Source organism: Zootoca vivipara, chromosome 6, assembly GCF_965207765.1.
Source record: "Zootoca vivipara chromosome 6, rZooViv2.hap1.1, whole genome shotgun sequence".
Classification (NCBI taxonomy): Eukaryota; Metazoa; Chordata; class Lepidosauria; order Squamata; family Lacertidae; genus Zootoca; species Zootoca vivipara.
The window spans coordinates 25,625,105-25,649,760 of record NC_142589.1 but is presented as its reverse complement, the minus strand read 5'-3'; the positions used below and the strand labels follow the sequence as shown (position 1 = coordinate 25,649,760).

The 24,656-nt window shown below is 41.9% G+C and overlaps 1 protein-coding gene across 6 annotated transcripts; it reads left to right on the top strand.

Moving 5' to 3' along the window:
- The first annotated feature begins 5,924 nt into the window (after positions 1-5,924).
- ZNF507 (zinc finger protein 507) lies at positions 5,925-22,499 on the top strand. Of its 6 annotated transcripts, XM_088671838.1 has the most exons (9): positions 5,974-6,089; positions 10,402-10,570; positions 10,813-11,094; positions 11,242-12,938; positions 13,984-14,089; positions 15,846-15,960; positions 17,019-17,123; positions 17,746-17,880; positions 18,268-22,499. In XM_088671838.1, the coding sequence occupies exons 3-9, from the start codon at positions 10,824-10,826 to the stop codon at positions 18,620-18,622; spliced, it is 2,784 nt and encodes a 927-aa protein (XP_088527964.1). In that variant the 5' UTR covers positions 5,974-6,089; positions 10,402-10,570; positions 10,813-10,823; the 3' UTR covers positions 18,623-22,499. The 6 variants fall into 6 exon arrangements, with proteins under 6 accessions (XP_088527960.1, XP_088527963.1, XP_088527964.1 ...); XM_088671834.1 differs by having other exon boundaries at positions 5,925-6,089; positions 10,813-12,938; XM_088671835.1 differs by lacking the exon at positions 5,974-6,089 and adding an exon at positions 8,580-9,572 and having other exon boundaries at positions 10,813-12,938.
- The last annotated feature ends 2,157 nt before the right edge of the window (positions 22,500-24,656 follow it).

Sequence of the window (24,656 nt, the reverse complement as noted above, 5' to 3'; positions counted from 1 at the left end):
GCTGTTTCATTACTGGCAAGCTTTCTAGTAATGAATATGCTATTAAAAGTTTTTTTATTCTTATTATTAATTTTCACATTAGTCATGTGGTAATTCTTCAATAAATTCCTCTGACTTCTGCATAAATAAGTTTCATTATTCCTCATTATTAAAAGAAACAAACACGTTCTCCTTTGCTGAAAGGAAGTCATATAATTAGATGACCTTCCTGCATATAATCATGAATAAAAAAGAGTCTGACAAGAAACGGGGAAATATTCAATCAGGCATTAGGACATTAACTACAGTTAGTCGAGACACGAGACGTTATTGCGCTATCAAATCCTCTCGGAAAGAATATTTTAGAGGCGCGACTCTCCAAAGGAGACTCTCAGTTTTACTATAGCATTAGACAAGTTCCCAGCTTCCCTGCCATTTATCACTGATTTCTTCATTTAGCTCTTTTAAACATGCTTTTAAAACATAGTTGATAAACTAGTAAAAATTGTATACAATGCAAATGACAGCCCAGATAAGTTTTATTGACTTAATGCTTGGGCCATAAAATGATAACAAACAGGATCATTTTGATTTAGGGCGCACACACACACACCCCACGCGCTTTAGAAAAAAGAAAAAAGAAGCCCATCACATTTCAACCGTAAGGCAGAAGTTGAACGTAGTGTTGCTGCCACCTCAAGGTCTCTGAGGAAAAATGGGACAGTTTATCTCAGTCTGCTTCTATCCGACAGGGCTTTATTGATACGGTGCTCAGTGGTGTAGTGGTAAATTTTGAAGTGCCAGGGGGCTCAGCTGGAGAGTCCCCATAGCTATGCCCCACACCAAAGGGGAGTAGAAAACAACAGGCAGCTGTATTGATTTATATACACACACAACAAAAGAACATCAGAATATAGCAAAATGCCCAATGCCATGGGCAGCTCCCTGGGAGCATGGTAGATTTTTCCAATGGCATACAACTTGCAAAGGGCACTGAGCTTTAACAGCAGGTCTTCAGTCAGCTGAAATGTGGGTTTTGGCTTTTTATGAGAATTGCGAGCAATTTTGGAAGGAAGGGTTATGTTTAAATTGCTAGTCTGAAGTGGGAACCACGTCAAAGGAAAGGAAAGGTGTACCCGGTCCCTGCTTGGTCGCTTTTCGCACTCATTCTCCAACTCCTTGATGCTTTTGCCATCCTAGGCAATAAACAAATTAATAAATTCAAATTCAAATTGCTCAATCAGGCCAAGGATGAGCCATCTAGTTCAGCATCCTGCTCTCACAATGGTCAACCAGATGCCTGTGGGAAACCCATTAGAAGGATTCAAGCACATGAGCACTCTCCACTCCTGCTGTTTCCAGCAACTGGTATTCAGAAGCATTACTGCTTGGGAGACAATAGCATGCACCTCCAGGGGTGAAGTCTAATTGCTGTGTTAGCAACACCAAAGTGACCTCCCCAGGGCACAAGCCTGGGCAGTATGTATGGAGGCCCTGAGCTGCCCAGATGACAAGACCACACTCTCAGCCTCGCTGATGTGGTCCAGAGGAAAGCAGAGCAATAAATGTGGCAGCTGCTTGGTTGAAGGAGTTGCCAGAAGGAGGCATACAAGGTGCCACCCAACCGCCTTAGGGATTCCACTCCACTAAGGGTTTACTCCTTAGCCTTTTCTCCTCCCGAAGATATCCTGTAAGGCAGCGAAGGTTTAGGATGAGAGTTTTCCCTCTCCTAGATGGTATATCTACCTTCCCAGGTTGACAAGCCCCATCTGCCCATAGCTGCCAAGTTTTCCCTTTTCTCGCGAGGAAGCCTATTCAGCATAAGGGAAAATCCCTGTAAAAAAGGGATAACTTGGCAGCTATGCATCTGCCCCCAGTTCCCTCTACAGCATGTGCAGAAACCAGCTTCTTGACTGTTGGACCCACTATTGGGTGGAATCTACACACACATTTAAAAAAATGCTGTGAAAATGCTGTTTTAAAAAAAGTTTTGAAAAATATATTGCATTTGCCATAGCTCAACATCGCCATCTAGTGTCACATTTGTATATTGCACTTTACATTAAATTTTTTTGATTTGTATAGCTGAGTCCTTGGTCTTGTCCGCTAAATCCACCAGGAGGGAAGTCTCTAACTCATCAAGTTACCCTCAGCTGGTTTAGCTGGCAAGTCGAAGACATTCCCAGGTTGTGGCCCCTGTCACATGCTGGCAGCTTCTAGGAGCCACAGGTGAGAGCTTAGTGCAGATGGGGGCCAAAGGTGGACAAACTATCACAGAAGGAACACAACATGTCCCCCTCTGCTTTCCTTTGGGTCACATCAGCGAGGCCTGGAGGTGGGAGGCTCCATATGCACTGTCCAGGCTTGCACCCCAGGGTGATAACTTTGGTGTTGCTAATACAGCTGTTTCACTTCACCCTCAAAGGCACACTCCATTGCTTCTCAAGACAGAGAGGTGCCACAAAGTGGTGGATTTATTCTGCTTTATTTGTTGTTCCACAGTGCTTCCCCGATGCTACCACACTGGCCCAAAGTACATTTAAAACAATACAGTTGTACTTCTAGTTACGAACTTAATTCGTTCTGGAGGTCCGTTCTTAACCTGAAACTGTTCTTAACTAGAGGAGTGCTTTTGCTAATGGGACACACGATTTCTGTTCTCATCCTGGGGCAAAGTTCTCAACTCTAGGTAACTCTTCCAGGTTAGCGGAGTTTGAAACCTGAAGCGTTTGCAACCTGAGGTGTTTGTAACTCGAGGTACCACTGTATTAGTCCACTTTAACAGCCATGGTTTCCCCCAAAGAATCATGGGAAGTGTAGTTTGTTAAGGATGCTGAGAGTTGTAGCTCCTCCCAGATCTACAATTATCAGAGTACTTTAACAATCAATCCCTTTTCCCAGGAAACTCTGGGAATTGTAGCTCTGTGCAGAGAATAGGTACAGTATCTCCTAACAACTCTCAGCGCCCATAAGAAACTACCCTTCCCAGGATTCTTTGGGGGGGGAGTAATGGCTGTCAAATTGATATAGGGCTGCTTTACCTGCATGGTGTAGATGTGTTCTCATCTGCTGTCCAAAGAAGCTACAAAACACAACAAAAATGTGACACCCACCCCAAAGCATTTGTGGTATGAAATGCTATAAGATTTCAGCAGGAAGTTACAGGCATAGCTGCCAAGTTTTCCCTTTTCTCACGAGGAAGCCTATTCAGCATAAGGGAATTTCCCTTTAAAAAGGGGATAACTTGGCAGCTATGGTTACAGGTTATATGCCGATTGGAAATGAAGCAGTGTGACCACCCCAAAACTTCTGCAGGTGTAAATAGTATTGAAACAGGATAGCGTGCGATCAACCCAAAAGCATCAGGAGCACAAATCATAATGAAAGTACAATAACGTCAAAGTTGTTTTTTTATCAGCATTGTAAAGGCACTGAGCAACAATTGCATGCAAACTTATTAAATCACCAGGCTGCAAAATAGTTTCAATGAAAATCTGTCAGCTGTACTGGGTGCCAAGTGTTTTTTGCACATATTAAAAATAAATAATAAGCTGGGTTTTTTAACAAAAAAAAAATGCTTCACCTGATTATTATTATTTAATTCAGAAAAATATGCTGATATGAACACATCTGTAAATCTTTCTATAATAGAAGATGATAAACAGCGAAATCTTGACCCCTGTTTAGGTCAATTTGAGTCCTCGGGGAAGCCAACCTTTATTCCATAACATCTACTCATTCTTTGTGTCCCGGGTTCAAAGCATTTTTCAGTCATTAAGATGAATGGGATGCCTTAATGTTATTAATGAGTTAAGTAGCAGTGAGTTCCTCAAACATAAGATTAAAGGATGTATTATATTTTATATGTGCTTTGGGGTCATAAATTTACCTAGCCCAATGCATTTTCTGTACTTGCGAATGGGGAGCACACCGGAATTCCTTCAAACACTTTATAACAGGCACTTTATTATAAATGTAACACCTAATTGGGGCCCCAACAATCATAAATTTGCTGCACAGCGTATTATATGGCATGCCGCCATGATGTGGCTGCAGCTGTTGAGCGCATGGTGCTCAAAACACAGACGGAGAGCTCTGAGGATTTGGACATTTGGATTATGGCTCAATGTCACCCACACAATTACATTAGAAGGAAACTGCCATCCTGCCTCCTTTGTCCCTACTGTGGTTGTAGGAGTCAGCGAGGATTCATGGCAACCAGCCTTTAATTTGAACAGAGCCTGGCACACGAATCTCAAGTCTGGCACCTGTTTTCCATGCCAGCAAGACCAGGGGCGTAGCCAGGATCAAAACTAGGGGGGCGGGGAAGCAATGGTCATTCAGGGGCGGGGCTCACTGGCACCCCTAAAAAAAGCTCACCCAAAATTTTCCGCCTCCCTAAAAAGAGCTGAACTATGACCTGAAGCCCTAAACAAAAATGGGCCTCCCTCCCTCCTAAAAGAAGCTCAACAAGTTTGACCTAAACCCAAAAAAACAGGGCTCCCCTTCCTTAAAAAAACTCAACAGCTTTGACCTGAACCCCCCAAAAGGGGGTAGATCACTCCCAGTTTTTAACTCTGTGAGTAGATCAGAGTCTCTTGGGAGGTGGCCACCCCTGATTTACAGTCTACAGATGCAGGAGGAGGGGCAGACTGGAACACCACTGCTTTTTATAAACATCACTGTTTCTATCAAAGCTACAGCCCCCCCTTTTCTTATTCACTTCCTTTTAGCCTTGCAGAGCCACCTCAGTCAATGCACCCTCATTAAATCGCCAATAGAACTCTTAATGCAATCCCTGAATGCTCATTAACAACTCCCACTGAAGAACAATAGGGTGAAGTGGTGAGCCATCAAATCTTGCCTGAAAGGGGATATCTGCTCCATTGTCTTAACTGCTTAACTACCGGTAGCCACTTTGCTTTATTTATTTGATGTGTTTTTGTTACAGCTGTGTCCCACCCACCCCCCAGCAAGCGGAGACTGAGCTGTTCTAGCTAAAGCAAAGCCCTTTCCACTTCAGTTTTTGGAGGGGGGAAGTGCTGGTTATGGTCTGTAAAATACATTGATTTTTTGCTTTGGGGGGGCAACTGCCCCCTCCTGCCCCCCCTGCCTACGCCCATGAGCAGGACTTGCAGATCCAGTGACAATCCAGAAATGTGTGATCTTTTGGCTGGCAGAAAGAAGCACAATGGGGGAAGAATATAGTGTAAGGAAGCCTAACAAAGTTCTGATGACAACGTTGATGCTTTGGGGGAGGGGGGGCATCAAAAATAATTTCCCTGGCTGGTGCGCAAAACATTTGCTTCATCGGGCTATTGGGTCACCCAACACGGCTGCAGTTCTAAGGCTTCATTTTTCCAGGCGCAAATCCCACCTAAGGAAGTTTACCTCTAAGCAGGTTGAATCTGCATGCATCACCAAGAGGACCATTCAGCTTTTTCCATTCTCTTTGCATAGACACCCTCCTCAGAAGAGAGGGACATTGTTAGAGGGTAGGTGATATAATATTCTCTTTGCATAAACACGTTCTACGTTTTCTGCATAGATGCTTTGTATACATTTGCATATTCTGTGTGCATAGATACTTTATTATATGTTTATTGTTTGAATAGACACCATATGCACACGCACACATTTTTTCTGACTGCATGGTCGAGAGCGAGCACACGAGAGCGAGAGAGAGCGCTTTATGGGTGGCGGGGGACCGGGAAAGGCACCAGCTACTAGTGGAAGCCGCATCAGCGGCCGAGGCGTGCTCGTCTTTGGGCCATAGCTGTCAAGTTTTCCCTTTTCTCGCGAGGAAGCCTATTCAGCATAAGGGAATTTCCCTTAAAAAAGGGAGAACTTGGCAGCTATGCTTTGGGCCCAGAGCGAGGCACCTGCGCGCCAGAAGCCCGTTATGCTTGGTCTCCATGACAACAGGTGGGCGGGCCAGCGCAGGCGGAGGAGGTGAAACTTTCCCTCTCTGGTCACCTGACCGGGCCTCTCGGGCCACGTGATCCCTTTCCCATCGTCGCCATTTTAAAGCGGTGCTCCCTGCAGAGGCAGCAGCAGCGGGAGGGAGGAAAAAAAGGAAAAGCGGAGCTAATTGAGGCTCTCCTGGGAAGGTGGGTGCGAAGGGGGGGCGGGGAGCGCGTTTTTCGAGGGGGCGTGTATGGGGAGGAGGGGAAAGCATCCCTGTGAGCGACCGGGAAAGGGGTTGGGGGTCTCCCTTCCCCAGCCTTTTCTCTCAGCAGGCATCCGAGAGGAGGGGGAGAGGGTGGCAGGTTTGTTGGGTGTGAGACTCGTGGTGCTCAGCTCCCGGCACCTGTCAGAGGCGTGGAGCATCTCCTCTCGATCCCGGTGAGATAGAGCTGCCTTACCACACACACTCAAAACGGGGTGTGTGTGTGTGAGGGGTGGATATGCAGGCGTTAAAGGAGTTAAGGGCAGCACGACGTTTTGGGGATTTTCCGCCGTCACTTTCGGAGTTGGGGTTTGGCTCCCTCCTTCCTTACGCATAACGGTCTGTGCACCTACCTACTTTATTGATTTATATTGGCCTTCCTCTTCTCTTGGCGCCAACTGGGGATATTGCCATACACACACACACACACATACAAAGTTCCCTGTGCCATTCTTTTGGTGATTCATTTCTGGTGCATTGATGCGTGTGTTCTTTATATAGTTTTACAAACAAATGGGCAGGCTCAGTCTAACATTTCTACACACATCCTTTCTTAGCAGTGGTATAGCCCCCCACCCCAATTGCCCCATTAGCCACCCCAAAATGAAAGGTGTTTCACTCTCTCTCTTTCTGATCCACCCTTTTGATGCAGTTGTCTATAAACACAGTTATTATTCTCAAACTTCCTTTCAGCCAATGAGTTGAAAGACAATAAGGCTCTGCTGAGTTCCTTCATCTTTAAAGCTTTAACGCTTCATCTTTAATTGTTAGCTATGGACTATAATTTCTGTAGTGTTTTGCAGTCCTAAATCAGATTCTCGCAACAGGTTGCAATGGAGGGAACATAGCTCAAGATTGCCCAGTGGCCAAATTGGAATATTGGAACTCCATAGTCCCAATTGCAGTCCTATAGTCATACCATTGATCTATTCCCATCATTCTCCCTTTAGAGTATCAGTCCTTGGCTTATAGGTTGGGGCCCACTGCTTGCTCACAAGCTGATCTAAGGTAGGTCACAGCTGCAGTACTACCAATACTGTACAGTATGCAAAAGTATGGCTTTAAACACCAAGGAGGTGCTCCTCAAATGCATTTTTTTGGCTAAAGGGCTGATTTGATTTGATTTCTATGCCACTGTCCATTCAAATGAATCTCAAAGCAGCTTAAAGATAATAACATAATAAAATATCACAGATATAGCATAAGTCATATTTCAGAATTGGCAAATAATCAGTAAAACAATTGCCGTCTATAAAACGCTATTAACAAACCAGAAACTGAAAACATAATCTCAGCATCATAGTTATGGCATAAGCAATATTATGCAGATCATCAACAAAACATTTCTAATCTATAAAACGATAACTAAAAAATTAAGCTAAAGCTGGGTTGTATGTCTAAAAAGAGTGCCAGCCCTTCAGAATGTGCATGCACATATTTCTACAGAACCATTGTTTCAAAGTGTCTTGACATGAAGATTGTATTTGTCTTCCTTTCCTATAATTCTCCAACTTCAGTCTACTTATTTCCCACACCCACCCCACTTAGAATCTCAGCCCTAATGAGCCCTCAAGCTCAGGTTATGATTCTGCTTTCCTACCAGTTTTCCAATCTCCACAAAACTAGTGTGCTGAACCCTACATTTCACTTGTGCTCCTTAATGGTAAAAAATACTTCACTGTTAGTCTCAGGCAAATTGTCACATGCACAGGATTGTGTTTTATGTAACTCAAGAAGCTATAGAATGCTAATAGAACTGGAAACCCCATATCTGGTGTTCTGCTTTCAGAAGTGATGCAGAGGGAACCTGGTTAAAACTTCTCTTGGCTGGAGGTTGCAACAAGCTAACACTTTCTTATCAGTCCCAACCCTTTTGACTGCAGTGTCAATAGCATGCTTTTATAGGTTAAACTAAAAGTTTGTTTGTTTTGTGAAAAGTGAAAGACTCCTACAAGGCATAGTGTCAAAAAAACCCACCAAAAACAGTATAGGTTTCTTTTAGTTTTAAGCATTAAAAAAGAGTGCCTGGTTACATTTTGAATACTACTTTATCTAGAAGTAATGCTCTTTAATTTGTTGCTATAGCTGCTTTTACTTGCAGGATTTTCCTGTTAGGATGTTCTTGCAGTTATGACGGGATGAGGAAACTCTGGTCTGGTGGCTGCAGGTATAGTGTAATGTGAATTTACCTTTGGTGAAGTCAGACTTCGGGTTCACCTTGCCCTGTGTTGTCTACAGGGAGATTTGGGATCATCAGATGATTGGGAAGCGGGGCTCTTTAATTCCTTATTTCTCAGCCATTTATCCAAAATTCCAGCTACCTCCTCTCCCACCCACTGTTTTCCTCTGCTGATGTAAAGGATATAAGGCCCTAGTATTTTTTGTTGTCTCTTGTGCAAAAAACCAGTTCTGGAGAGGTCTGATTCGGAATGACTCGGGAAGAAGGATTTAATCAGATCCCCTCTTCTTCAACCCCCAGTCTGCCACTCGCCTTGGTTGGCTTACCTGATTTTTTTTAAAAGCCATTGAGCATAGAAAATAGCAAAAGAGCTACACTTCTGATTATGATTAAAACTTGATTGATTTGTTGCCAAAGCAACTCAAAGTGACTTACAATAAATAATCAAACACATATACATTGAAACCATCATAAAACAAAACATAGGAAAATGTAAAAGAAAATCCTCTTCTTATAAGGCAGGATTGGAACATCCCGCCCACTCAAAGAGGCCATTGATAATTAAGTGCCAAATCCCTGGTAAAAAAGAAACGTTTTTGCATGGCACCTAAAGCTATGTAATAATGGTGCCAGGTGATCTTCCCTGTGGAGAACATTCCACAAGTGGGGAGCCACCACTGAAAGGGCCTGTTCTCATGTTGCCACCCTCCAAACCTCACAAGAAAGGTGCACACGTGGAAGGACCTCAGATGATGATTGCAGGGCCTGAGTTGGTTCATATGGGAAGAGGTGATCCTTGAGTATTGTGGTCCTGAGCTGCATAAGGCTTTATGAGTCGAAAACAACCCTTTGAATTGGGTACAGAAACTAATTAGCAGCCAATGCAGTTTGGCCAGGATTGTTGTTATATGCTCAAACTGTCTTGCTGTAGTGAGCAACCTGGCCACTGAATTCTGCACCAGCTGCAGTTTCTGAATTTACTCCAAATGAGATCATCAGCATTGATCTTATCATCTCTTTTTCATTTTGGTGAAAACATTCACCAAAGAATGGATTATCTTGATTATTCTCTGCAAGAAAATGCAACATTCTTAGACCAAACTGTTGTGTTGCACTACAGCCTGTATAGGTCTACTCTGAATTAAATCCCACTGAGTTCAATATGGCTTGGTTCCAGGTAAGTGGGTAAAGGATTGCAATTTACTCTGAAGTAAGTCCCAATGAGTTCAATGGATTTCTTGTCTGGTGAGTATGTGCACGATTACAATTAGTTACCTTTTGAGCTGTCATTGGCAAAGCTCTGCTTCATCATGTGCCAAAAAACACCTTAAACTAGGATGCAGATACTGAAGCTTGAACACTCCTCAAACACAGGATAGGATATTTGATCAGTGAAGTACTTGTTGATTTCATTATGGAAATGTTCCTTCTGCTAAGGTGTTTTATTTTTAAAAGAATCCTACTGCTTTCGCTTCCTTTATAGATCCAAATGTTTGTCATTTTTAATCTGCCAGAATATTAAGGAAAGATCTGACAGTTTAATGTCACATTATTCCCAGGTTGCTATTCTGTTGTCATTGTGATTTTGACTAAGCCAAGGCATACATAACTGAAGAAATTTCTTTAGTTTTCACACCATTGGTGGTGGGGAATCATTTGAGCTTGTTTCATAGCATAGTACATGTAGTAAATCATTCTGCAAATGAAAAGCATTCCCTGCCAATTGAATTGCTTACAGACTTTTCAAAGTGTTAAGTACTCACCAAATTTTATCCAGCTCAGTCTGGAATAGTCAGAATTTTTCAGTCTGGCAGTCATGTTTCTGATCAGTTTTGCTTACTAAATCACATAGCAAGCTTGCGTGGTATTGTTTGGCGATACTTTCACCTTAAAACTGTTTGAAAATGTCATAGTTAAAATGGAGGAATGGCATATGTGGTATTCTTGCAGATTTGATTGATGTTAGTCATTTGTACTGATCTTTAGACCATCTTCTGCTCAAGGGTGCTCATTCTTTAGCGTTCAAGTGCTTAATAACTTCATCCTGTCTCAAATTAACATTCTCTTTTCACAGTTTACTGCCATGAACGTTTTCAATTAGCTATGGAGCTGAAACTCCCAGGGCACTTGCAAGAGATCAACAGACAGATGTTCAGATCAAGGAAACTCTGCATTGGTGCACAGGGATGACTTCATCCCTAATCGCCTCTGCTAATAGAGTGCAAGCACAGCTGAGACAAATGGTGAGGTTGGCAAGGAGGAGGATAAGCTCAGGTCCCTTTTCCTCCTGAACAACTACATTGAACAGTTGGAGGTCCATACTTTGTATGGAATATCACTTATGTGTTAAGATGTAAAGCAGTTTTTAAAAGGGGCTGGATGACTTGTGCATCTGTTTAAGGTGCATGAACTGATTGACTGCAACATTTATGCCATTGTGTTCCGTAAGCTTGATGTTTTGTAACACAGCAATGTACGTTTCAAGTTTCAGATATTATGGAAGAAGGCAACAGTATTACAGCAGTAGTCTCAAACATTGGGGAACCGGAAGCTGTACTGATCTCCGAAGCAGTTGTAAGCCCAACTTCAGAAAGTGGTGAAGACCAGAGAAAGTGTAACCCTGACCCACTAATCCAGGTCATCCAAAAGCTAAGCAAGATCGTTGAGAGTGAGAAGTCACAAAAATGCCTTTTAATAGGGAAAAAGCGCTTGCATCCCGATGTGTCCCTGCTGTCACTTGACTCACAAAACCTCCCAGAGATCCCAGGTAAAACCATTGAACTGCCTGCCCTGGGCACAATAAATATAGAAGATTATTATGTGACAGACTGTCCTCCGCAGAATAAAAGAAAGGTGGTTTGCTACCAGTGCAGTCTCTGTAAATCTCTGTCTCCCTCTCTCCCTCTGTTAAAAGAACACGTGAAACAACATGGCCAGCAGAACGAAGTAATACTTATGTGCTCAGTGTGCAATTTTGCCATGAGAAGCCTAGAAGAGTTTGAAGCTCATGTGAGGCATCACCCAGAGAACAGCAGCAAAGCACACACTCTTTCAAAGGAGCAGCAGCAATGTGCAAGTTTTCCTAGTACCACTTTGCATGGTCCAGTGGAAGGTTTTGTCAATGCCGGCGCTGATCAGACAGCACAGCTTCAGTCTCCCTGTCCAACGGAGAAGGGGAGGCAAAAATGGTATACTTACGAGCAGTACGGCATGTATCGATGCTTAATTTGCAGCTATACTTGTGGTCAGCAAAGAATGTTGAAAACGCATGCCTGGAAGCATGCAGGCGAAGTTGACTGCTCATACCCCATATTTGAGGAAGAAAATGAACAAGCTACATTGCCGGACCCTGCTATATCGGGTGTTCCTCGCAACGTAGATGCCGTTGTCCTCGCGCTAGATAATAACGAACTGGGTCTCCCTGGTCTCCCTGGTGACCAGGCTGTTCAACTCCACATTTGTAGCTCTGAGCAAATGGTGTACAAAACCTCGGCAGAAGAGCCTGCGAAAGAGGAGGCGCTCCTAAGTCAGTCGGCTACTCTCTCGCCCACAGGCAAAGTAGCAGAAGAGACTCTGTCAGATACCGATCTGGAGCAAGACAACTTGATGACGGACAGCTTGCTTTCCTCCGCCCAAAAAATCATTAGCTGCAGCCCAAATAAAAAAGGCCACGTTAACGTCATAGTTGAACGTTTGCCAAGTGCCGAAGAGCCTGTTGTGCAGAAGCCTTACTCTATGGACACCGACATTGAAGCTGAGAAGAAAATAATCTCTGAGCAGGCTCGTGTGGCACGCGATGGGGACGTTTATCATATGGACAAAAGCTCCGTGGAACTCGAAGAAGTCATAATCGGATGGAGCAGTGCAGAGAAGAAAGAGGGCGATTTAAACCCTGGTAGAGCCAAAGCAGCAGATGAAAACGCACCTCCCACCAGAAGAAGAACAAATTCAGAGTCCTTGAGGCTGCACTCCCTGGCTGCCGAAGCGCTCGTCACGATGCCCATCAGAGCTGCAGAGCTAACCCGCTCAAGCCTCAGAGCTTTTGCCGAGGTGAATTCTATAGGTTCAGAGGCTGGGCAGAGGCCAGCTGACAACAGCTACGTCGCCCATTCTAAGCTGGTGACCTCCCTTAAAACAGAGGAATTGGCAGGCCTGAACCAAACGGACTGTGCTTTCATGGAAATACAGAAGGATAAGCCAGAGCTGGCTGAAGGTCCCATTAAAATGGGCATCAGCATGTCCCTGCTCACCGTCATTGAAAAGCTGAAGGAGAGGACGGACCAGAACGCTTCCGACGACGACATTCTGAAGGAGTTGCAAGACAATGTGCAGTGCCAACCTGCAGCCGATGCCAACGTGCTGGGGAGCAACCTGGTGGAATACATCCCCAATGTGGATCGCCCCTTCCGGTGCCGCCTGTGCCACTACAGTAGTGGCAACAAGGGGTATATCAAGCAACACTTGCGGGTGCATCGCCAGAGGCAGCCCTATCAATGTCCTATCTGCGAGCACATAGCAGAAAACAGTAAGGATTTGGAAAACCATATGATCAACCACTGCAAAACCCGAATGTACCAGTGCAAACAGTGCGAAGAATCCTTTCATTATAAGGTGATGTGTTTATACTTTAGTGTTTGCCGTTTTTTTTTTACTGTTTCTCGATTTCCCTGAACTATGTGAGCCAGAGAAGTTGCAGCTTGTCATGACAGGCTTAACTGGGGCAGTCAATTGCAAACAGTCGATGGTGGTTGGTTGCTAGAAAGGTCCCATTGAGATTGCTAGAACTGGAGTGTCTGGTGCTGCTCAGTGCCTGAGTAATGGCCTTGGAATCAACGACTGGGTTGTTTGTCAAAACCTGCAAGTCAGTTCAGAAGTGGGTCAAGGAAGCATCAGGGTGAGAACTTTATTTCAGCTTCTTCAAAGTTGCAGTTAAGCCTGTAGTAATAAGGCAGGTAGAACTCTGAACCCAGCCAATAGATGCAGCAATTTTGGAAAACCAAAACCATAGCATTAAGCCTCCCCCTTTTTTAAAAAACCAAGGGACATATCCTTTAACACTTGAGTATCTTAAAAATTCCTTTGTCTGAAGAGGAACATAACAATTCTGATTGTTACATGCCATTTTTCTTAAAGCAGCTTAAGTGCTATACAACAAACTATATAGGTAAATAGAAAAATTCCCAAAAAAAGCCCAAGTTATATCACCAAGTTAAAGCCTAATAATGAAAAGTTAGAGTGCATGACTATTCTACCATGTAGGGGTACAAACCAGGGCCTTCCTGCAGCTCTTGGTGGGTGGGTGGAACCTTGTTACCTATTTATTAGACCAGGTAATGATAATTCTACTTTGTGATGCTCTTCTAAACCTACGGAGCTCACTCAGATTTGGGCAACTGAAAAGTCTGCTTTCCCATTATCCCTGCTTGAGTCGGAAACTCTGTTTCTCTCCTCACCCCCATGCAGTTGGTTAGTGATCATGTGTCTTGAGCTCCTCTTTAAAAATCTTCTTGATTTGTATTGTCATTTTGTTTGGCTGCCTGACAGATAAGTAATCACAGACGACGTCTGACAGGAAAATAACTAGAGTTCAATATGGAGGTTCAGCCACTCCTTATTTGCACCCTTTTAAAAGACGGTACTCCTGTTTGCTTTGCAGAGTCAGCTTCGAAGCCACGAGAGAGAGCAACACAGCCTTCCAGACCTATACTCGATGCCGCCATCTGACAGCCTAATAACTTGTAGCAAAGTGGATGAAAGAGTCGGTACTGTCTGTCTTTTTCACTCGCTTAGTGATAGCATTGGGCCGGTTCAAAATGTTGAGCTCAACATGCTGGAGGTTCTTGAGAATCCCTTGGCTGTGGCAGTGACTTTTAACTGTTATAAGCCAATGCTACGTTCATTTTCCCAGTCACCCATAGTACCCGAGTGGCAGCACTGCAACTGCCAGGAATATGCAGCATTGGTATGCAAATAATGATATGTGCAACAGATATGGTTAGGGGCTGTTAAAGGTAGCACCTGCTTCATGGAGAATCACCAAAGAAAAAAGCTTTTCAGCAGTTGCCACATAGGGCTTTTAATCACTTGATAGTATAGCACAGCCTTCTGCAGTCTCCAGCCCTCTGGATGTTTTGGACTACAACTCCCATCATTCCTTGTTATTGGGCATGCTGGCTGGAGCTGATGGGCACTGTAGTCTGAAACATCTGGAGGGCACAGGATTGGGCAAGACTTTTGTAATGCCTTCAAACTAGGCAAACAGTATGGAAAGCAGCTTGTTCCTCCCTTTGCTACTGTCCACACCTTTTTAGTGATGAGCCTCTGAATCAGAGGGAAAGGATGCCAATTTTTCTTGATGATGCACCCCTCCAAAATAAACAGCAAACACCTAAGCCCTGCCTCAACGCTTAATGCAGGTTTTTATTTTAAAACCTGGGATTTGGAAGTATGACTTGACTGAACATGTTCCCCCTTTTAATAGCATTCATTAAATGAGAATTTAAGCTTTCTAAAGTAGTTTGGAAACTCTTTGCAGTCAAATTATGACACGATTGCAGGAAGGAAGCCCTCTTGTCAAACAGATGTCGTCTCTATAAAACAGCCCAAACCCAAGAAGTTTATGGCACAGCATCTGTTTATGCATGCGTTAATCTGAGCGGGAACATTTGTTTCATGTTTGTGAAATCATCAGCGCCCCTGTTCATCGCGGCTGTGCTAGAACGTTAAAGGGATCTTTCTGCATATGATTGAATTCTAAATGTCTAATAATGTAGGGCGATTGTAATAACATGCATTACAGGAACACCTGCTTTTAGTGTTGGATTGAAACCAGTCAGTTTGTTACACAGCACAGGGCTTGGCCTTCCTTTACTACCTGCCCTCCCTTCTGAGGATAAAAGCAGTTCCCAAACCCATAGTCCTGACTCTAAAGCATGTAGTAAAAGGCAGAGTTGTGTTTCGTAAAACAACAAATCTTCGTGACATAATTGCATATAAAATATGGTGGTTTTAGTGATCATTAGGCAATATATTTTTATTTGCCTACAAATGTTATTTCCTTCATTGTTATTCAATTTCGATAAGAAATGGCTTAATTGTTTACCAGGCTGGTCCAAGGCAACTTAGCATCCTAAGACACAGCACTGCATGATCCAGGAGCAATTCCCAGGACCCCCTGTAATGAGGATGCTGGGATGCAACAACTAGGATCTTGAGAAGGACCTCTCATATTGTAGGTTTTCTTGGGCGCCCTTAATAATAAGACCACCCTAAGTATCTGCTTGGGTCACTTGTGTGGTTGGCCCAGACCTGATTATTTTAAAAGAAAATATGTACCAAAAATCCTGAATTAAATACCTTCCAGAACCAAAGCTGCCAGCCAATCAAATGTGTGAACCATACTCCACTCAACTGTTAGTATTGGGAGGTTAGAACCTAAGCTGGGTCAGATTGTGCTGAAACAATATATCTTCCTGTTAAGGAAAATGATTTCTAAAAACTGTGTTGTATGTCGTTTAGGGGATAGGATTTCAGTCCAGAAACTTTACAGATGCGACATTTGTGATTACACAAGCACAATGTATGTTGGTGTGCGGAATCATAGGCGGATTCACAACTCCGATAAGCCATACAGGTGAGCATATCTCTGGGTTTTTCTGTTACTCGCAGCTGGATTTATTTTGATGTGTTTTCTTGCAGCTGTCATTTCTAAAGTTAGAACACAGTGGGTGATTTGAAATTGCCTAATTTTGAAGGAGTGTGTCACTTGCTACCAATTTACTCCATAGCTGCCAAGTTTTCCCTTTTCTCGCGAGGAAGCCTATTCAGCATAAGGGAAAATCCCTTTAAAAAAGGGATAACTTGGCAGCTATGATTTACTCTGACAGTCACTTTAGAATCCACTGACATCATTACAATAAGGACCTGCAAGTAATGCATATTGAAATAACTGGTAAGGAGGTTCCTAAAGAAAGCAACAGCAGAATTGGAGCATGCTTGGGCCACATCCCATCAACCGGAGGGCTAACAGCTGGCAGGTTATGCCAGAAGAATGTGGCTTTTTCCACCTGTTTCGTTTAAGCAGCCTAGAAAGGCCTGAAAGTTGAGGTAGAAAATATTCAAAACAAACAATAAGCAGATTTATCGAGTCTTTAATGTTTATTTTTAATTCAGCACAGTTTTCCAGGAAACTCTTACCATTTGCATGATGCATCTGAAAGTTTGCCATTTTGAACTTTTAGATGGATAGAGCCATATTGATTGAATCTCATGTTTAAAGCAGACAGCTAACACCTCCAGAGGCCCTTAATGAATGACATTTTCATCTGAATAACAGGCAGCCGCCATTTACTTGGCTACCGCACCAATGGATTCTAGAATGAATTATACAGTCATACCTCATGTTATGTCCACTTCAGGTTGCGTGTTTTCGGAATGGGTTACTTTCGGGTTTTGCCGCATGCACAGAAGCGCTAAATCGCACCGCGCACATGCGCAGAAACGGCGCTTCAAGTTACGGCTGTTTCATGTTATGGACGGGCCTCCGGAACGGATCCCGTCCGTAACACGAGGTACCACTGTCATTAGCCAAAACTCCCTCCTTGTCCGCCCTTCCGCAACGCCCACCTCAGAGATGGTCTTGTCAAGAGGCTGAGGGTCCTGGGAACCAATTGCTTCTTTGTTTTCCTTCAGGTGTCGAATGTGCGACTTTGCCACAACAAATATGAATAGCTTGAAGTGCCATATGAGGCGCCATCCACAGGAGCACCAGGCAGTGCAGCTAATGGAGCAGTTCAAGTAGGTAACTGACTGCTTGGCAAGCCGGTGGCAGCTGTGGCCTTGTCAATACAGATAGTTTGAAGTTAAGATCACCGAACATTTGCTAGAGATCTCTCACAAATTGCTTGGTTAAGGGATCATCTCTGCCTTTGTATCTTGCTGCTGTTAGAGCCTGGTACTCTGGAGGCTCCAGGTAGTGGGAAACCTGCAAAACAAAAAACAACAACAACCCAGAAGTACCAGAACTCTGGAAAGCATAGGGGTCTCCCTCAGAATATTTGACTGTAGTTACTTAGTAGTGAGGGAAATGTGCTACATACGTGCTTGGCGCACAAAGTCCTGGTACGTGAAATGTTCTTCAACGTGTGCAATTTCTCCCTCTTGCTTTTACCTATTAATTCTGTTGTAATTGCCTAATGAGACTATGTATTAGTCCACCATGTTTGATAGACGTTACTTTATAGCTTTGGGTATACTTTTTGGGGTAGAAGTCTTTAAAATATCACATAGAAATGCAGCAACAGCTAAACCAAACTAGGATAGAAATTGAAGGGTGTGCTGACCTTTTATAATTTGACCACATTTTGGGTAAGACATATTGACCCCTTCTTCTTTCTCTTAATCTTTTCCCCCCCTTCAGATGTTCGCTTTGTGGGTACGAGTGTAGCCATCCCCCTTCTCTCAAGTCTCATATGTGGAAGCACGCAAGTGACCAAAACTACAACTATGAACAAGTGAACAAGGCTATTAATGATGCAATTTCACAAAGCAGCAGGTGTGTGTGCATTTTAGGGTCACTATTTATACTTGTAACATAGAGCACTATCTTAACAACTTGCATAGCAAGTCAGTTGCTTTAAGCAATATAGTTACTTAAGTTGTTGGAGTCTGGGGGACATTGTAATTTCCCTGCTGGAAGCTCTGTTGCCAAACCTCCCACTTTCTCTTTACAGCTGGGGGAAATTTGATAAGCTATTTTAGAGATTTGCTGCACTGTAGTGAAGGGGACATAAAAGTGAGAGATGCCAAAAGCAAGTACATACATTGAGCCCTGCAAACAGATCCTTGGACATCCTGTATTGCGTGGAACCTTTGCATGGTAGAATTGCCATTTTCTTAGAATTTGTATACTAAAAAGTCAACTGCTTTCTTCCTTTCTTAGGTCCCCAGGTCAGGTGACTGGGAAAGTGACTGCTGAAAATGGTTTATTTCCTTTGAAAAGCAACTCGGAGGGCTTGTCCTTTTCAGACTCCTCTAACCAAACTGCTGACAAAACCATGAATTCTGATGAAAATCAGAATCCTGCTTCCACAACTAATACCTCATGCAATTCAGACAAAATTGCTGGTCTGCCTCACCTTGGCACAGAATACTGTGTCCTGCTCTTCTGCTGTTGCATTTGTGGATTTGAGTCCACCAACAAGGAGAACTTGTTGGACCATATGAAGGAACATGAAGGTGAAATCATAAACATAATTCTGAACAAGGACCACACAGCAACTCAGAGTGTAAGATAGGTGAAGCTGTTGCTTTAAAGGGTTTCATAAAGTGCTGTTTTCTTGTGTTCTCTTTACATCACCTGAACTACTTGCTGAAGCGAAAAGTGTAAGTAAAAAAAATGCAGTAGTATTTCCAACGGTCGAAATGTTATTTATGTCAACAAGAAAATGGATTTATTTCACAAGCTCTTGAAGTAACTGAACAGTAAATACTCCATTTAGGGAAAGGTCTGCTGAAACCATTATCCTCTACCGACAGAGCCATTTTCAATGTCTATTGTTAATCTAAAGCTTAGTCATATAATAGGAATTTCACACTAATGTGTTACCTTAAGGGGTTTAATCTTACTGCCTTGAAACTATCTAAAGGGGGTTAAATTCATTTTAGGTAAATTTTTGAAAACTGACATGACTGACTATACATTTATGAAGCAGCATTTCCAGAGAGGGAGAGGGAGATTGAGTAACTTTGTAAGCCTTATGGTTCCTCACTCAATTACTACTACAACAACCATACCTCGGGTTACGAACCGCTCGGGTTGCGAACAGTTCGGGTTACGAACTCCGCAAACCCAGAAGTGTTTTCGTTGCGCACGCTTTGCGCATGCGCAAAAATGGCGCTCGGTTTGCGACCTTTTCGGGTTACGAACTGCGACCCGGAACGGATTGAGTTCGTAACCCGAGGTACGACTGTACTTTTTTAGAAAAGATAACAATATCTGTATCTTCCTGCTGATACAGGGATCATTAACAAGTAGCAAAGTATTTGGCTTGTGTTATTTCTTTCAGTATGAGATGCTGAGAATGTATAACTAAGTCTTGATGGACCCTAATGGTTCACCAGAACTTTCTCATAGAACTTAAATATCTCTCTCATAATCAGGCATTTCAGAATGCTAGAAGTGCCATAACTTGGATCAGAGTGGGTAGGAACAAGTGGTCTTAGCTAAACCTTTAAGGGAGGTTTACCTCTTTATCAAATAACATTTAACACGTCAAAATCCAGTTTCTTGAGTGCACAGAAATCTGATGAAAACTCAATGGAAGTTACTAGCTTATCCCATTGTGACATTGTTATAAAATAGCCACTAAAAGCACTTCATTCACACTTGTTTTTCAAAAGGAGCTGTTTTCATGCCTTCTAGAATACCTTGAGTTCTTGTCTGTGGTTGCAAGCTTCAGCTGCTTAACTGCCATTGACTTCAGTGGAAGTTCAGCAGCCTCCAATGTTATTTTTCTCTTGAAATTAGTGTTATGTTTCATTTGGGTGGAGCCCTCTCCCAGTTTTTGCCGTATTGCTGCATTTCCCTTTACTCTGGCAGTTCATTGCTTATAAGCAGATTTGTACACAGATGTGCATTATTTTCAGACAGCTGCATAACTTTTAAAAATGTATTTATTATACATTAAAAGCTCAGTTTTCATGGTGCTAATTGAGTTTGGGTCACCCCTTGCCCCTCAAAATTTCTGAACTGTGAAGTTGGAGAAATGGAAAATATTTTGTGTCGTTTTTAAAGAAGTTTTAAATGTTGAATGCAAAAATATTTCAAGGCATTTTGTAGAAAATCCAAACTAGGATCCCTATTATTAATTCAATCTGTTACTTGTTTCTAAACTAGGTGCATTTATAATAAGTGAGTGCATAAATTCACTGTACAACAAACAAGTTTATTTAAAATATGAGATTGAAAATGTGGATTGTTTTGTGTTCTTGAGAAATACAACAAACAGGGAGAAATTGAGAAGGTGCTATATTTTACTTCCTGCTATGAGCTCTTTATGACTGAACAGAATCCAATTGGTCACAAATCTTGATGAAGTACTTCTGGCTACTACTGTTACCTTTGTATTCAGTCCTTGCATCAGTTTTGTATCCTCAACCTGAAACTTCTGATGTGAAGTTTCAGGAAATTATTGGGCAACTATTTAATAGCTGAGATCATACAAAGTGTATCAACATTCCACCTCCTGTCTGTCTATTTACTGCAATTAGTTGAAAGCTTAGTAAAAATTATCAAATTTTAAATGTTTCATTTCAAAACCATGGCAAAGGCTCTTTGTAACAAACCTTTACCTTGTTTTGTTTTGTTTTTTCCTTAATGGGTCATGCCTGTCTGTTACACTACAAGAAAATTGTGAAACCACGAGCTTATAAAACTAATTATATTTTTATTGAAGTTAAGTATTGATTTTTAGGCATGTAAAGCTTTTTGCAGGAATACAATATGTGAAGAACAATTGAAATGAATTGGAGAGGCCAGGCAAGGTGCATATGTATTCAGCAGGTTATTTTCTTACCATTTTGTATATGTAATCTTCCATTACTGTTAAATAGTAAAGGGAAGTATTTTATTTTTATTTTTTTAAGCAAACTAACTTTAGTCTCAATAGTTAAAGTTTGATATTGCCTTCAATTGCACAAGAAAAGCATATTTCATACTGACACTTTTTTTTCTTTCATTTTAAAGCCCATGGGTTGCTATCAGTTCACTCTTCAAATTTACACAATTGCCATGTAGCAGACTTGAGGCTGAAACCAGTTTATTGATCATGTTACCTATCTTGGAGCTGTTTGGATTTAGGGAGTTTTTGTTTAGAGCACTTTTTCAGACATACAGCATGTCTTCCCTCTGTTTTAGGATTTTAAAAAGATAAACGCATACTGCTAACTATAGTGTTTGATTTCTTCCCCTCCCCCCATTTAATTTATGGAGAACCAGATTCAATGCTCTGTTCTGTTATGGGCAGAAAGCTTCCATTTATACTTCTGGCCGCAATTCCATTATACACTTGCTTGAGAGTAGATTGCATTACATTTGCATTATTCCCAGAGATGTGCTGTGGATGACATCCTTACAATGTTCATCCTGTTGTGCTCAATGGGAAAACTCTTTCAATGGATCAGCACTGCACTTGTTTGGGCTGGTTAGGATTAATTTAGCATATGATACAGGCAAGTAGTAGGAAGAAGGGCATGAGGCCTATGGGATCACAGCTACCCCACTCTTAGGCCCACTGGGCATCTAAACATAAAAAGTAATATTTACATAGGACCGGCAAACACACAATTAAATGATTGCAGGTCCAGATAATGATCTTCATGATTCTAGGAAATGTTTACCTGTGCATGGCTTGGGCCTTCATGTGCTTTGGCACGTGTCCAACTAATGGGCATTTTGGTTGGTGTAGAGGTAAGATTAGTAGACAGGGCATGAGGTGGGATGATTCTCTTCTCTTTTTTCCCATCCCTGTAATCTGACTATATTTTATTTCTCTTAACCAGCCCTTTGACTGTAGCATAAGCAACTTATTTGGAAACATGGTGTTGGAATCAATGGAGCTTGCTTCCAATTAACCGTGGCTTCAACAGCTTCACCAATAGAGGCTGTATTCCTTGTTCTTCGCTTGAAAAAACATTGTGGCATTCAGCTAGTTGCTGCATTTTTAAAGCACTTATTTAATCATTTAAAATGAAAATGTACAGTTGGTGCTCAAAGTAATGTTAAAATATATTTAATAGAAATGTGCATTTGATATTCCTGGGCATGGGTACATATATTTTTTTAAGAAAAAGGAATTGTAATACTATGGCACTGTTTTTTATAGCCAAAGTATAAAACTTTTAGAAAACTGACATGTAAAAGACTGTAGATCTTGCATTATCTGACTGACAGGATGACTTACTTTATAAGATATTTTCCCGCACATTAAGCTGCATGCCTTAAGTTCTCTCTAGGTTTGTCTCGTTTGGAAACTATGGAAGCAAACTTTGTAGTACAACTTTGACTACCTTCTGAAATACTGTACATTGTTAGAATAATTTATTTTGCTTTACAGAAGTTTTGTCATGTATTGACTAATTGTATTTTGGTAATAAACTCCTTTGTTAAACACATCAATATTGTGCTCTCGATTGCATATGCTTTACTGAACACAAAGTTAGCTTGTAAATATAGCCTTTCTATTTGTTTAAAAATGCACACATATACCTAAACATGCTAAAAGAGCCAGTGTAGAGTATTGAATAAATACCTGAGCTATGAATCTACAATTCAAAACAGTGCATGAACTGAATTGCTTATCTAGGTTACCGTAAGCCCCCTCCCCACCCCCAATATGGGGTGACCTACTTTAGCAGGTGGTTCTAAAGAATGGCTGTGATAATATTTATCTAGACTCTTGAACACCAAAGCGCTATATAAATGCTGTTTTGTATCACCTGCATTCCTCCCAAGCCATATACTGACCATGGATGGTATGAGGCTTAATTAAACCACCTGTTTGTGTTGCCTACCTGGGACAACAAAGGGATGGCTTACTGAGGATTCTCTGTGTTCAATGAGCTGTGCTCAGCTGTGAGCTGTAAATTGAGAAAGGGATATGTTTCCTGTTTTTCTAGTGAGCCAAATTTAGCACTTTGCTTTCATGTTTGATAGGCATGTAAAAGTTGAATATGAGCTAAATTATAGTTGTCATGTTAGGGGATTCTTCAGCTAACTTTTTTAAATCCTCAATTACTACATGTGTCAGAGCTTTGCAATATCTATAAAAACATTACTATTGCCTGTGCATACCTTACCACTTATTTGGGACTTTCTTGGGTAAGGCAGTCTCCTGAGACAAACTTGATTGGTCACGGAGAGTAAGAACACAAAGGGAAACGGATCTTCTGATCACCGTTTCCGTGTTCTATGCCACAAGCTCTCACAAACAGAACATTTGGCAGAAACGTGATGCAATTCTGTTTAATTTGAAAAAAAGTATATCTTATCTTCAAGGTGTCTTATAATTTCAATTAAAATCACTACAAACAAAAACAAGCAGTTAAATATCATCAAATATGATTGAAGTGAATCACTATTAAAAAAAAAACTTGAGTGAATGGGACAAGTTTGGCTTGGCATCCCAAAGCTATTCATGACAGAGCTGGTCTAATCTCCTTGGAGAGCAAATTCCAGAGCTAGGAAGCCTCTTTGAGATAATCCCCTGGTAGCCACCAGTTTAATCCCTGAAGAAAAAGAGTATTAGAAAACCAGTAAGTAAAGAATATAAATAAATGTTAAAGCATATCTAGCAATGAAGTTCTGCACTATGTTGTGGGCCTGATTCTGCTCTAGTAGTCCCACAATACCAAGTCACAAAGGTTTGAACATTTTCATGAACCATACTTGCTCAAGCAGAGTATTGGGTGCAATGAACTGTGCTGGATGGGTGTGGCTCATTTCTCTCCTTTAAGAACTGCCCTGCTGGATCAGACCAAAGACCTACCTCATACAACACTTGGTTGTCATTCAATATTTTTGTTTTGCCAGGTGTTCCCAAACTGGTCCATTCAGGTGGCCTGTGGTGTGTCTGTGGCATTGTGGTTGAAGATGGGAGACACATCCATTGCATTAAATGTTCGTACAGATACTTAATTTTTATTTTATTATTTTATTCCTTACATTTCGTTTTATTGCACTGAAATCTGAATTCTATAGAATCCAAATTGTAATACAATAAACCAACAATATATAGGAATTAAAAGAAGCAATAAAAGTAAAAATAGTGTCTAGCTCTAGCACAATGCATTACAGTTGCTACAAGAGGCAGAAACATTAAGTTATACAACAAGCCCTCAGCAGTTTTCAAGTGGTCCGTGGCAGGAGAAGTTTGGGAACCACAGCCCTAGGAAATAAAATGGGGGCATGAAGAAAACAGCTGTTTGTCCTCCATTACACTGCCTACTGGAGCCCTAGAGACAAATGGAGACGGGGCATGGAAGGCCTTTAATATGTATTCATTTACTGCGTTTATATTCCACATTTTTTGTCCATAAAGCTCAAGGCGGCTTATATGGTTATTACCACACCTTTAAAATTTCAGGTGGTGGCATTGTCAGCTAAGGAGATGGCCATCTAGCAACATAGTTTTAATTATTAAAAACTGAGGGGAATGCCAGTACATCCTAGTGGTCTAACATAAGGTTACCAGACGTCCCCATTTCCCGGGGACAGTCCCCAGATTTACAAATCGATCCCCTGACAAAATCCATCTATTTAGTAGGAATTTG

What these genes read in the sequence shown, in the direction of transcription:
- ZNF507 (XM_088671834.1), top strand. Translation starts at nt 10,824, where the DNA reads ATGGAAGAAGGCAACAGTATTACAGCAGTAGTCTCAAACATTGGGGAA. An exon ending in CAAAGTGGATGAAAGAGTCG is followed by an intron (nt 14,090 to 15,845) that starts GTACTGTCTGTC and finishes TATGTCGTTTAG; the next exon opens with GGGATAGGATTTCAGTCCAG. An exon ending in AACTCCGATAAGCCATACAG is followed by an intron (nt 15,961 to 17,018) that starts GTGAGCATATCT and finishes GTTTTCCTTCAG; the next exon opens with GTGTCGAATGTGCGACTTTG.